This window comes from Centrocercus urophasianus, unplaced genomic scaffold (assembly GCF_019232065.1).
Source record: "Centrocercus urophasianus isolate 14NV4802_14NV808 unplaced genomic scaffold, USGS_Curo_1.0 seq_12, whole genome shotgun sequence".
In the NCBI taxonomy this organism is placed as follows: Eukaryota; Metazoa; Chordata; class Aves; order Galliformes; family Phasianidae; genus Centrocercus; species Centrocercus urophasianus.
Window position 1 is genome coordinate 60,921,447 of NW_024884364.1, and position 14,157 is coordinate 60,935,603.

The window sequence follows — 14,157 nt, forward strand, 5'->3', positions numbered from 1 at the left end:
AATTACATTCCTAATAGAATGCAGGAAAAAGTATGCACGATTTCTTACATGAAGTACTGCAATAACACAGCTATATTTTCAACTTTTTGAGATATAAAGACAGCTGGCAATTCCCCTCTCCTTCTGTCGTCACCATAGATCCACCATGATGCAGTTAGACCAGAAGCCCCTTTTTACCCACAACTGATCGACACCCTGGCTGACACACAGCATGTTCTTCAGGTCACTGTAGTACAGTTCATGTCCTGACATATAAGCACCATTTTTGCCATCTATCCTCTGTGGCTTTAAAACCAGAATCAGGCTTCACTTTCAAAATAGTACACAGTACCAGCATAAATCAAAGCTGGAAAAGAAGCTGAAAGTTTAATAATTTTCTACTGAACTTTTGTTACTGATGATAAGCTATGCGATTTAAAGACGGATAACCATGTAGCAAAATTCAGCAAGACTTGCATAGGATTGGTACCTGACATTCTCAGAGCCCTCCAATGTGAGGAAAAAAAAGGGGAAAACTTCACTTACATATCTGAGATATCTCCAAAATTTGGTAAAACAGCTCATATTTGAGATGTGTTGCATCTCCTATTCTAAGTTGGCTTACAAAGAAAAGACATATTGAAGGTCCAGTTTCAAATTTTGAGTTGCAATGTTATCCAAGTGAACCAAGCAGATCAGAAATGCTCTAGACAAAGGAATGTTCAAAAATAATTTCCATGCAGAAAGATCCTCAATCAACAGGATAACACTTGCACTGCAGTGTTAGTAAGCAATTTCAGTGTAATAACCTTCTCTGTCCTATCCTCCTTTTTTTCCCATACAGTCGCACAGAAGTTGCCCTTAATAATAGAGAAACCACTATTCTTGTTTAATTTGTCACTGGAGAATTTGAAGCATGGGACATAAGTAAAATAAATGAAATTTTTACATATACATAAAATGTGCATTACACATGAATCGCAACATGAGATAACTTAGGTGAACCCCAGACATGGCCTTCAATGTGGAAGCACATAAGTATTTGCATGCATGAAGTACAAACATCATGCAATTCCTACCTCAGTCATGCATTGGGAAAGACATGGCCTGCAGAATATCTCATATGTTAGAAAGAGAGCTAAAACATTTTGCTTGAAAACATCTCTCAACTTTTCCTAAATGGAACCACAGAGTTTTCTTTGGTTAAAGCTGCTAAAACATACATTCTCTTACTCTGTCCTTCAAAAGCTTTTTTATAACTACACAAATAGGCAAAATTCCATGTGTCCAGATAATTAAACAAATTCTGTGGATGTTTAGATTTGTTTTTCAAAGGAGAAAGATCTTTGTAAGCACTATGTGAGTTCAATTTTTTCTTACCTGGCACTCAAAATACACTCACATTCAAAAAGTTGATTCTTTCCAAATTCATGCAAGATTTTCAAATTAGATTGCCCCCATGCTTTTTTTCCTGAAATAATAGGGCATCTACAACAATTTAGATTTAGATTTGTTTTCCAGAAGATCTTCTTGATTAATTTTTCAATAGGACAACCGCATTGTTGGTGGAGGTTTTCTTCTTCTTTCCATTTTTTTCCCTTCAGCTCTTTGAGCTTAAACCACAGCTTGTACTGCAAACTGTACTAAGTGTATCTGTACCAGAGAACATAAAGCATCTGAACTGATTTACCAAGGTTACATTCAGCATCTTTTGTACTGATCCTTTTAATACATTATTTATCATGCTTTAAGGGAAAGCTGCTTTTGCTTGAAAGCACACAAAATATTTGTTTCTTTTCAAACACTTCTCATGCTGAAGAAGCACTCCATTTTTGTGATACACATCCAATATGCTCCAACCTATTCCCCCTCAGGTTTGTATACACAGCTTACATCAAGTCACATACACCAACTCCCTCTGCATTTGATGTCAGTTTGGGCATAATATACCCAATTCAATCAGATCAATCTATGCAGACCATTTTTTTCATCAAAGCAGTTGAAGTTCTTCCAGGTACCGCAGTACTTAATATGTGACTTACATTGGGTTTTGTTTTTATTAAAGCTGTTCTACAAATGTTATGTCTGCCTGATAGAAAGAAAAAAGGAGGGAATAGTTTTGTTTTTTATTAAACAGCACTTGTGTTTGGAATATGAATAGCTGTTTAGGGGGATGCTGCTTTTAACACACATAACAAAAATCAATAAATTGTGAAGGTGTGCTCTCACTAACTTCTTTCTCCATTGGCCCTGTAATAACTGAGCAAACACAGATAGCAAAAAAGGCTCCCAAACACTGCAGCATCTTTGATAATTTTTCTCTGAAATTCTCAAGGCAGACATAAAAATCTGCACAAGCAGGACAAAGGAATTTCAAACCCACAGTTAATATCGTTGGCTGTCACAGTCTGTTCGCCAACAGAAGAGTCTGTTGGGGGGTGAAACATGAAATAGAAGCCAGGGGATGAAAGATCCAAATAAACCAAACCCATAAGAGATCTCAAAATCAATTAACGTGATCTATATCCTGGAGAATTATGACTTCTGAAGTTCTATTCTATCTTCTCACTTCATGCATAAGAATCCTGTACACTGTAGATTTGGCAAAATATCTGAACCTTTGGGCATTTCCATGCTTTCTCAACTTCATCTCCAACTATTTCCCACAGGAAAAAAAAAAAAAAAAAAAAAAAAAAAAAAAAAAAAGCTATTTTATAATAAAATCTATATCAAGAATTTGCCATTGTAAGTGAGCTATTAAGTGTCACCATGTGCCATTATCAGTATCCCAAAACCCATCCTAAATTATTTTCAAATGCATGAAATACCTCAAAATTAAAATTGTAATCACGTTCCTTATAGTATCTATGAGAGAAATTACCAGAAGTTCAATCTATCGACATTCAAGTTGTATCAGTTAATACTTACCTGTGCTGTGACAAATGAATCATCTGTGCTTTTCTGTTTTAAAACATTTTAAAGCAAAAAATTAAACTGCAGTGTTACGTGGATATGCAATAACAGCAAGTGCGATGGCTTTTATGGCACTGACGTAGTAAACTCTACCACACGTATCAAAATGTTTTATTAATTTAAAAGATTACCGTTAACATTAGGAAGATGAATGCAGATATTCCTAGAATGAGGATTTCCTTATTCCCTTTGCTTTCTGCATGCAACTTGCGATAATACGGTCCTATGAGATAAGTCTTTATAACAAGACATATAAGAAAAACAGCAGCCAGAGAAAAGAGAATTTGGCCAATCAGTATCAGTATTCTCAGTATTTCCTTGAAAATGCTGGAAGAGAAGAACAAACAGAACATTTCTTTCAACTGCTCTCTTGCCTCTAAACCAGTTTTCCTTGACTGAAAAGATCTCATTCCACAGATGTCTGAAATTCGGTACCTACAGTAAGATATTTCAAACGTTAGCAAGACAACACAAATACTACATCTGCTAAGTGTGTCAATCTCTTCTACAGAAGTTTACTTCCATTAATTCAAAAAGACTTCTGCTGACAGCTCTTCATAGTAAACAATAATCAGTAATTCTATCCCACAGCCTTTATCAAAAATGCCTTTAGAGAGTAAGGTCTAAAGAAATCAGTAATAAACTAAGAAATTAGCAACAAAGTAACAAACTTTTCACCACAAATTTCAGGTTACAAGTTAGACTGGACTAAGGTAGCCATAGCAGAAAGAATATCCTCATACAACATGGCAACATGGCAAGTACAAACAGTGAAGGGAACGCAGAAAACAAAATCCTATTTTTTAGTGGACTGACATTAAAGGTAACGCTGTCATATTTGTATTTGCAACCTATATACTAAACTGTAAAGGCCAGGGGGGAAGGAAGATATATATATATATTTTTTTTACCTGGAATGTGTGCTCACCCCTGCTTGAATAAGTGTAGGCATAACAGCTATAAATAAGCCGAGCTGCACATCCTGCATCACCAACATGCCAAGTAGTACACTGCTGTAGTCAATATCCCCTGCACACCAAACAAAGCAGTCACGGAAACATTTATCAGAGTCTATTAATGCTTGCAGAAAAAACAGCATCTTAATCAAATGAAGGCTATGTATAGTTCTCAACGAAGTGAGGTCAAAGTATAATACAAACCTTGACTTTGTTTTGCAGTTAAGCTCCAGTTATGCATTTACTGGAACTTCTTTACAGAAGCTTACAGTCTGCAGAGTAACAGGCAGATCTAATTTAACAAGAGTCAGCATACAGAAAATAAACTTTTGGCAGTGGAATAGGAGTATTCTGGGGAGAAGGAAAACAAAAACACCTTACAGCACCTATGGATAAGAGAGGTTTAAGGGGAAGAAAACAGGCTGGCAAAACTGCTGAAATGAAACATTTAGAAGCCTTTTGAGAAGCCATCAATACAGCACTTGAAAGTACTTATTTGAAGAGCTGCTGTCTTTGAAAGACTAGCAGAGGTGGTCTTAGCCTGCAGGAAAAGGATGTGAATTACTTCAGTTAGCCTTTCTGCCCATTGACAGTCTGGTAGCAACGGTCTTATCTGGTAGCCTCTTAAAAAGCACCATGCATCCAGAGCCCCAGTAAAGCCAATTTTGCACTGATTTTAACACCGTTCCTTATCCAGAAAGGACTGGCTACAGAAGTAACAGGTGCACCTCATAGCAAGAACACATATAACACTGACCAGTTAAAGGAGGATGATCCTGTGCAAACCAGACAAGGTTTTGTTTCATTTTTAAACTACTTTCTCTTATAATATCACAAAGTCCATTTTTGTCAAATTTTTTTATACGTACTCAAGCAGTCCGTATTTAAATCACACTTACCTTCTTTATCTCCTCGAACAGTACCTGCAAGAAATCTTGACACCAATGGTGTGCTTGATAAAGACAAACAAGTGGAAATGAAGACACTTTGTGTCGGTCTGATTTGGAGCAAGTGTCCCCACAATAAACCAAAGGCAATCATCAGAACCGTCATGTAGCAGGGTCCTTGCAAAGATATTTTCCACACCTCAGGAAGAAAACAAGTTCTTATTAAGAAGTTTGACACGTTACAGAGATTTTCAGTGCAAATAAGCAGTTGAAGTTGCACTATCAGGCACTGCAGTGCTGGGCTACAGACATAACCAGCTCTCATCATACGCATCCTAAAGCTCTAAAGATATTACACCTAGGAGATAATATTCTATGTCAAGAGGCTCGTTAACTCATGAAGGCTCATTAAGTATACTTCCCAGAGCTCGTAAACCAATAAATTAAGGGTCAAAGATCCACTATGGGCTAAATTACATCAAAATCAAATGGAAGACCTGTTATTTACTGTGATTATAGGGAAAAAAAACCCAACATAGGGAGTGGTGTAAACCACCATAAATACTAGCAGCCCAATTTATACTAGTCCATACACGATTTTGAAGTTGCTTGCAATCTAGTAACGGTTTGCATAGTATCTATTGAAGAACCTCTGAATTGCTGACTTTCATTTTTGACTTCAGATGGACTAAAAATAGGAGAGTAATCTGAATACTCAGACTTCAACACATTTCAAAGAAAGCTTTTAATAGTCTCACGAACTCACAACCATCAATTTGGGAACAGATCACAAAACACAACTCTTTAAGTACATGCAGTCTTCACATCTTCTGTGGTAGTATTTTCCAATATTAACATTCTAGCTCGTTTTATGAGTTTGTTTTTTTTAATTAAGATCAAAAACAACCTGTACCTTTTTGCTGAATCCCAGTGGCCACTGCAAGTAATACTCATGATTGTGCTAATGTACTTGCAGAATCAGCTTACTAGCCAGTACAGCACGTATCATCAATTCAGTATGTAGTACTTAACAAACAGATTTTTTTAATTACAGGACTGGCAAAAATCACCAGACACTTCAAAACAGCAACTGCATGTTTCTGCACGTCAAAATAAAGCAGAGATGGATTGCCATAAATTGTCTGAGATTTTTTGAGCAATCAACCTATTTTACTAAAATGAAAAGGAACAGCAAGTTTTGTTGGAGACGCTGAATAAATAATGCATTCTATTTTTCCCAGAAAATTAAAGAAAAGATGCCATATTTGTCTTTTCAAAACTGTACAATAGCAGAGTCATATATGATAGAAAGCATGTGCAAATCTGAAATAGAACTGGTGACTTAAACGTTAGCAGTTACATCTTGTAATATAGAAGTACAACAAAGAAATACCTTTCTTAGTCTTTCAGGAGAAAATTCCAGACCAACTAGAAAGAGAGTGAAGAATACACCAAATTCTCCTAATGTCTCCACCTGCACAATAGACTTTCAAAAATATAAAATAAATATCAGTGCACAGCAACCTAATTATAAAGCAAATTGTAAGTATACTTACAAAACAAATATTTTCTCATAGGTAATTCACTTGCTAGTAATATAGCAACACAAATCCCCTCAGCAGTGTAGTTCCCACTTCCTCACAGTCTCTGAAAATCCATTGCTGAATCTTTCTAATGTCAACAATACAATCCTGTTTCTAAACTGAGTGGCCAACCTTCTCATTCCAAAAGACACGTACTACATAAAAGTTATTATTTATTTTCAATTTTAGAACATGAAATTTTGAAACTGTATTTCTTTAGTCTTTTTTTTCCTAATGTGAGATTGAGGGGAAAAAAAAAAAAAAAAAAAAAAAAAAAAAAAATTTTTTTTTTACTCATTTTACTTGCCCAACAGTCAATTTCAGTAAGAGCCCATGTAACAGCAGAGGTTGAAAAGACAGGAATTTCTAAGCAATTATGTGAATATTAATGTAATACACACATTTAGCATCTATTCCATTGTGCCAGTTGGTCAAACATTTGTTAATGCACAGCAGACCACTACTCAAAACACATGCATTTGAAGCTGGCCATACCATTTTTTAAAATGACTGCTAAAGATTTCAGTAAATGCAATCAGTCAAGAAACAACATGCATGCCTACCTTAATGCTATTTAATCCAGATGGTCCTAACAGTACGCCACAGATGATGTACCCAAACATAGTTGGCAATCCTATCATTGTGCATAGCCAGCCACATGGCAAAGACAACATTCCTATTGTCACAATATCCTAGTATGTAAAATGTACAAGTATGTTAGTATAAAGGATACCCAAATTAGTGGTGAAATTAAAGACTATTACCCTTCAAAAGGTGAGTGGCACTGTAAAATTACATGTAGAATACTGCCTGAGAAAACAAAGCAAAACTTCAGTAAACTTACCTGAACACAACTGTAGGTGTAAGCACTTCTGTTTGCAGATGAAGCATTCAAACTACTAACCCTTTAGTAATAAGGGGAATTCTGATCAACTTATAAAATGTCTTAAATACATTATAGGAGGTATACAGTTAATTAGGTCTGCTAGAGAGACTGACAGTTTGCATTAAAACAAAACAATGGAATAGACCAATTTTGTTTTTTAAAAACAATCTACATCCACTTATTTGTCATGGAGAACAAATACAATAACAGACTGATGCATTTTGCAGCTTCCATTCCTTTACTGCGGTACATGAAGATGTAAATTCTCTGTTGTGACAATATGCAAGTGGCTTGTCAGGTAAACTAGTAGCTTGCTTTAACACTGTGCTGCCCCAAAGGAGCAAGTTAAGCTAAATATGAACAGAGAGCATCCATGTGGTTCATCATCAGTCTTATGAATACTGTGCTAAAATTAGGAACACACTGGCCAGATTGCAAGGAGAAGTGGGGAAAATAATGAATGCCAGGGTAGCTTTGTAGGGGAAAAAAAATGTGAAATTGTATTCAACCCAATAAAACACTACCAGCATACAAACTGATGGGAGTAAGTCTTATAAAAAAAAAGACAATAGCATCTCTACAGTTATCACCTTTATGAAGTGATGATCAGCACGAGGAATGGTTGAATCCCTGGGCTTGGTAAGGATATACTGATTGTTCTGGGAATCAATGAGCATACTAAGACCTAAGTCATCCTCTACTTCTCTTTTTGAAGCATTTCTTTTGGAGTTGGTTTCATCTTCTTCCACTCTTAAAACAGCTTCAAAGTTAACACCTCTTACCTGTAAGAAAGAGAAGGAAAAAAAAGAAAAACAAAAACAAAGACATGCATCTATGAAACGTATGCTAACATGGAAGGCTATTAGCTGTGCTTGGAGTTGCTCCAGAAGGTGTTCATGTTGACTAAAAAACACTGCAGCTTCTTTTTATATAAATCTTTTCAACCTTTTTATCAAAACTTGATGATTATAACTGAAAATGCTATGTTTGCTTTTCATTTCAATCAATGAGAGTTTTTCCAGGCCAATTTTCTATGCCTCTTTAGCCAAGCTGTTCCATCAAAAAAAACCCCACAACATTATAAAGATGGGGTTTCAAAGCTGTAGAATTCCAATGCAGGAAATTGAAACAAATTCTGAAGTTTGCAGAATTACTTAAAAGTATAATTTGTCTAACCAAACATTAGCATTTTTCAGTGCTAGAATGAGAGGTTGGTGACCATTTTAGAAATTACGGAAGTTGTATTTTCCCATTTTTGCCTACAACCTGCCTTTTTATGTCTATTCCACTTTCACCTCCCTAAGCTCCCCACTTACCACACTATTTTCCATTGCAGAACCGAGTGTCCATTGCCAAGTCTAAGAGACCAAAGCAGGTTTTCATGTTTTCAGCTGATGAGAGAAAGCAGGAGCAGCTGCGTGTCACATACATGCAAACTGCTCTCACAGTATCAGAACAAAGAAGAAAGGCTTCCCTACAGCCAGCGTTCACGAAGAACTGTTTCTAATCAGAATACACAATAGATTCCCAATCCTGTTGCTTTTCTGTTATCTACACTCCCAACCTCTTCCTCCACAACCTTATTGCCACTACAAGGAAAACAAAAACAGAGCTTAGAACATAGTGTTAAATGCTGACTTCACAATTTAAAATATACTGATTTTCACCTAAGAATTATTTAACTGCTTAGTGCAGTTTCCCCATCTTGCAGATGACTGATTTCACCAGAAAACTGAAACATTAACAAGGCAACATCTGTTCTAGTACCATCTTGAGAATTTGAAGTTATGAGGTCAATGATAACATTCACTAAACAAAATTACATTATTAAATACATCAGCTTCAAAGCATCTGCTTTGAAGATCTGGAATTCTAAATTCATACAGAGTTTGTTAAGTGTTCTTTTGTATTTGGTAGCTGTGTAAATAGAATCTAACCAAACTTCTCTGTATCAAAATTTAAATAGTATCAAAGACCAAATAAAAGTGACATTACTGGATAAATGTATTCATCCTCTAGAGAAGTTCAGCCTAGTTCAGAAACAATATTAGAAATACAGGGAAAATGTTGCAAGATTAAGACAATTATGAAAAACAACCTTTTTTTCCCCTGTGTGATATATTTATAAATCATATATTGTGATGATATCATGCCAGATTTTTGTTTTTATGAATAATAGATTCCACTATGAGAACAAGAGTAGATGGCAGAATGCTTCGAAAAACTACTAACAAAACGATGACAGCATTTATTTTCAGGATTTTACTTCTTAAAACAACTATTGCTGAAAGGGTGTTCCATGCAACAGTGCACAAATATTGTTGTATTCTATGACATAGGTTAGAGCTTTTTTCACTTGTCTTTTAGCTTGAGAGAAAACATGCTCAACAGTCCTTACAAAGACAGAGATGTAAATAGTCCTCCAGTTTGAATTTCGTTATTTCTTTTCTTTATTTCATGACTAGAGATATAAGACAAAAAATAGAAGAGACACTGGACAAGAAGAATACGTTGGTTTTTTTCCCTTCAGTGACCAGCTATTGCAGATGAAATAGTACTCAGATCACTAAAATCGGCTGTTATATCCCAGTGTAACAGAAGAGGGCACTCGAGCAAGCTCTTCTCTACACTCTTTCGGTCCTGCTAGGTAGGATTACGTGGAGGTATGATTGCATGGGTCTGGTGTAGACAAAAAGCTACTTTCAATTTCCTTCAAGAGCATACAGTCACCAAGCCCTCCTGACTCTCTCCTTTGGAGCAATAGTTTTTCCTCCTCAGCAGAATTCATGAGCTACATCTGTCTTATAAGACAACCTGCAAATCAACAAAATCTTCAAAATGAAGAAGCCAAATAAAACTGCAACCCATGGTTGTATGAAAAGGACCAACTGAGGGGCTGTCTCTGAGAAAAACACAGTGGGACACTGGAATAAACTGATGTACTCCCAGATCAAACTACACACAGCCTTTCCTCAGGGACACTGTCCGTCGTGCAACACAGAAAACAAGAACAGAAATGGTGCTAAAAGCAGAGAAGGTCACAAGTCCTTACCTTGAACAATACACGTTTATGCAGGTTGTGAAAACTAACTGCAAGGATTCTTGTTCACCTATAACTTTCTCAACAAAGAAAAAAAATAAAAATGGAGACTATACTTAACACAGTAACTCCATATCCTGTGAAGTCTAAATATCACAGTCCCTACCACCATCCCAGAGTGTCATGGGTCATAACTCCCATGAGCTGTCTCAGTGAGAAGAAATACACTTGTCACTGTAAGTGGTTGCTACAGGGAGTACTTCCAAATCAAAGCAGAGAAATCTACAACAAAAAGAATAATGATTCCTGTTTGCTCATTCTTAACAAGCAATTATTCTACTAGTAAATGCTTTCTTTTCTTAAAAGGGAAGAGAAAACAAACGTAGAGCCAAAAGGTGTTGTTGTTTTTTCTGTTTGCTTTTTCAAAGCAGTGACTAAAATCCTAATAACTAGCCAATACAAGACAAATACACCTACTGTGCAAATATCAACATAAATGAACACATGAATGAAAAGACAGTCCAAAACCTTACTTACAGATTTGTTGTCATCGAAGGCGTGTTCTTCAATTTCTTCCTCTAGTCTATCAGCTGCCTTCCTGACATCTTCAAGAATTTCATCAAGCATTGACAGGCTTTTGTTTTGATGCTGCATGTTCTTCAGGGCTTCAACCTGATGCTTTTCTGCTGCTAAGAGTTCAACGTATTCCATTTCTTCCTGTTGAATTTCAGAACACAGATAAAGTGCTAGATAGGCTTTTATGCAGCAAAACTTTGATAGAAACATGCACTTCTTTTAACATAAAACATTTACCAGTAGCACTGCAGAAGCAATACAGACATTGTATCAGTGTCTGAACACTGTTTTTATCGTACCAGTCTTAACAGAGAGAACAGGGTAAGGAACACAAGTAATTCCTAGGTCAGACTCAGTTGCTTGAACACAAAAGTTTCAATCTCTATTTTTTATATACTGCCATACCCAGCTAGAGATCAGATTGAAATAGCTCTCCCTTTGATTTTATCTGCCTTCCCCACATTGGCATCTACAACGGCCCTAAACACCTCTGCCGGAATAAATGAAGTATTCCCTTCTCCAGGCACTTTTGTAGATGGACCTTTTTCCACTTGACACCTGCAAGGACATGCATACAATTCAAACAATTCCTTGATGCCAAGACAACACTACGTTCAGAGCAGCCTATAACTGTGTTTGGCCCTTTTAAAAAATCTTGTCAGTGAGATGAATGCTCCAGGTTGTGTTGAAACCACGGAATTGTGGTTCTTGTATACCAGGGTTTGTAATTAGCATAGTTACACTGGAATGATGAAAGGCCCCCAGTTCCTAAAATAACTCTAGCTAGGAAAAAATGTAACTACTAAGGTGTTTGGACCAATAGCAACAGCTTATTCATGCGACAGGTAAGTGAGAGTCAGTCACTCTTGTAAGCCTCAGGGAAAGATATGGTCTCTCTATTGCTCTCTGTTAGCAGACATCATTTAAAAGATGTAAAACCCCCAGCCAGTATGAGAAGTGGACTCTTCTCCTCAATCAACAACCTAGAATTCAAGGTAGAGTTAACAAGGGTTAGAGTTTCTGCCCTTGAAAAAGAAGCAGGTTTGCTCTCTCTGAAAAGAGAGATAGAAGAGCTGTGGAAACAATCCGGTTTTAATTGTAAGTTCCTTTAATGAAAAAGAAGTATTTGTTGCTGATGGAAGTAGTATCTGGTTGTACCCACTGACCACTGCTGTAGCTGTTGAGTGGAACAGTAAGTGATGAGAAGGAAGCGTTTTCTCAAACACCTTGCTACATGTTATGCAAAGGAGCACCACAGTGCAAACACTGTTCCACACTTCATACTGGCATTGGAGACATTTGATCATGAAGTATATGCTAAACAGCGTTTCAAGCAAGGTAATACATGCAAGGATTCTGTACTAAGCACGAGATGGGAATGCCCAGCAATATGTCCAAAGGGAAGGCAACGCTAGTTAAGAAAGCAGCATTACTGCTCTCTGCTGTTTGTTCAGTAACAGATGAAAAAAGCAAACTCAGAGGAGGATGCATCTATGCAATGCTCATCTTTTCCATTGATGAATAAGTACTGGACGCCCAAGAAATTTGAAGCAGATAGAAAGTAGGTAAGATTTTGCTGCTTCTTCCAGAACTCCGTCACAATTCCTCGAGCAAATTCAGGCAGAGCATATAAGCAGGAGGGGAACAGCTGTTTACAAGGGTGGATAGTGATAGGACAAGGGGGAATGGCTTTAAACTGAGACAGGGGAGGTTTAGGTTAGATATTAGGAGGAAGTTTTTCACACAGAGGCTGGTGACGCACTGGAACAGGTTGCCCAAGGAGGTTGTGGATGCCCCATCCCTGGAGGCATTCAAGGCCAGGCTGGATGTGGCTCTGGGCAGCCTGGTCTGGTGGTTGGTGACCCTGCACATAGCAGGGGGTTGAAACTAGATGATCATTGTGGTCCTTTTCAACCCAGGCCATTCTATGATCCTATGATTCAACATTTCCCTGCTGTGAATGACTCTGTCATGCTCTTTCCCAGAAACAGAACCAGCATGAAAAGCATCACAAACATATTCTGATACTAACAATTTTCAAATACTTGGCAGAAATAAAGTGAATGAGTGATCCTGTATCCTCTACAGTCATTAGTATTTTCCATTCAACTACTCTTTGGAAAAATATCTTCTGAGTAGCTCAGCAAAATACAATGACAACAAAAATATAGTGGAAGAAAATTGGACCTGATGTGTGAACATCTTTTGAACACAAAAATTTATTCCATGTATGTCATTTTCATCTGGCATGTGCTTACCCATCGTCCCTTCCTTTATTTCATACTATAACATAAATTACAAAGAGAGAAACAAATACTGCTGTTACTCTAACTATTCTAACTACTGTTAGAGAAACAAATACTGCTTAAACAATCATGTAAGTGACATAAAGAGTGGTATAAAAGATTGCTTGATTGAATAAATCTCATGACATACCAAAAAAGACTACACAACCCACTTCCGCAAAAGTTAAGCTCTTACAGGACGCCCCTCTAAAACAGCACTACACACAGAAGCCTCCTTTTATGAAAGAAAAGAAGGAAGAACATTCAAGCTCTACTACAGATCTCCCTCTGTTTGTTTTACAATCATATTGCTGCCAAGAATTAGGTAAATGAGACAAAAGGTTACAGACGGCTTCACTGCTGCTATGTGAAGAACTCTAAGAAGAAAAATAAAGTAAAAGAAAAAGAATGTAGCCATGTCTGCTGTTTCTATGCAGCAGAAGCTGGCACTGCCATTAACTGCCAATATCAAAGTCATCCTGAGTCACTGGAACACAGACGGATCCAAGCTCCTCATTACCAAATTCATCATAATCCAGTCTTTGTTTGCACAGACTGCTCCAGTTTCCTCAGTCTGCATCCTAACTTCTACTCCCAACAGCCTTTCCTCTCACTGTTCACTGCACTCCCTTGTACACAACAGTGCTTTGCCACTCCTCACCTGGCCTGCATGTATCTCAGACAGCTGCCCTGCCTAGGTTCTCCTCTCTGCCCCCTGTAGCTTAACTGTGCTTTTTCCTTTTGCCCCCTTTCACAAGAACAGCCCTTTCTTTAAATTAAAAAAGAAAAAAAAATGCAAAGAAAATTCCTAGCATTTTTCTTCAGTGGTTGAGGGGCAGAGGCTAGGAAACAAGTAATTCCAATGCCAAGTCAGCTAAGCAACATTTCCTCTCAATGGCAGACTTTCAGTACATGCTCTGAGCGCTACCAGATTGGGTGCCAGACTGTGCAAGCCCTAACAGGTCTGGATTGACCTGAAAACCCAAACTTTC

General features: G+C 37.2%; 1 protein-coding gene across 3 annotated transcripts in view; it reads right to left on the reverse strand.

The window, feature by feature from the left end:
• Positions 1–14,157, reverse strand: part of TMCO3 (transmembrane and coiled-coil domains 3) — a 29,112-nt gene that overhangs the window by 12,224 nt on the left and 2,731 nt on the right. For 2 of the 3 annotated variants that reach the window (XR_006167266.1, XM_042809485.1), the window contains exons 3-9: positions 10,842–11,021; positions 7,855–8,046; positions 6,942–7,070; positions 6,189–6,281; positions 4,808–4,994; positions 3,864–3,981; positions 3,084–3,387 (exon numbers count right to left, since the gene is read on the reverse strand). Coding sequence is in view for 2 of the 3 variants with exons in the window: in XM_042809485.1 (XP_042665419.1) it covers positions 3,084–3,387; positions 3,864–3,981; positions 4,808–4,994; positions 6,189–6,281; positions 6,942–7,070; positions 7,855–8,046; positions 10,842–11,021 (1,203 nt within the window). In the remaining variant the exon portion in view is untranslated. The remainder of the gene's footprint in view (positions 1–3,083; positions 3,388–3,863; positions 3,982–4,807; positions 4,995–6,188; positions 6,282–6,941; positions 7,071–7,854; positions 8,047–10,841; positions 11,022–14,157) is intronic. The other variant, XM_042809487.1, reaches the window with a different exon arrangement.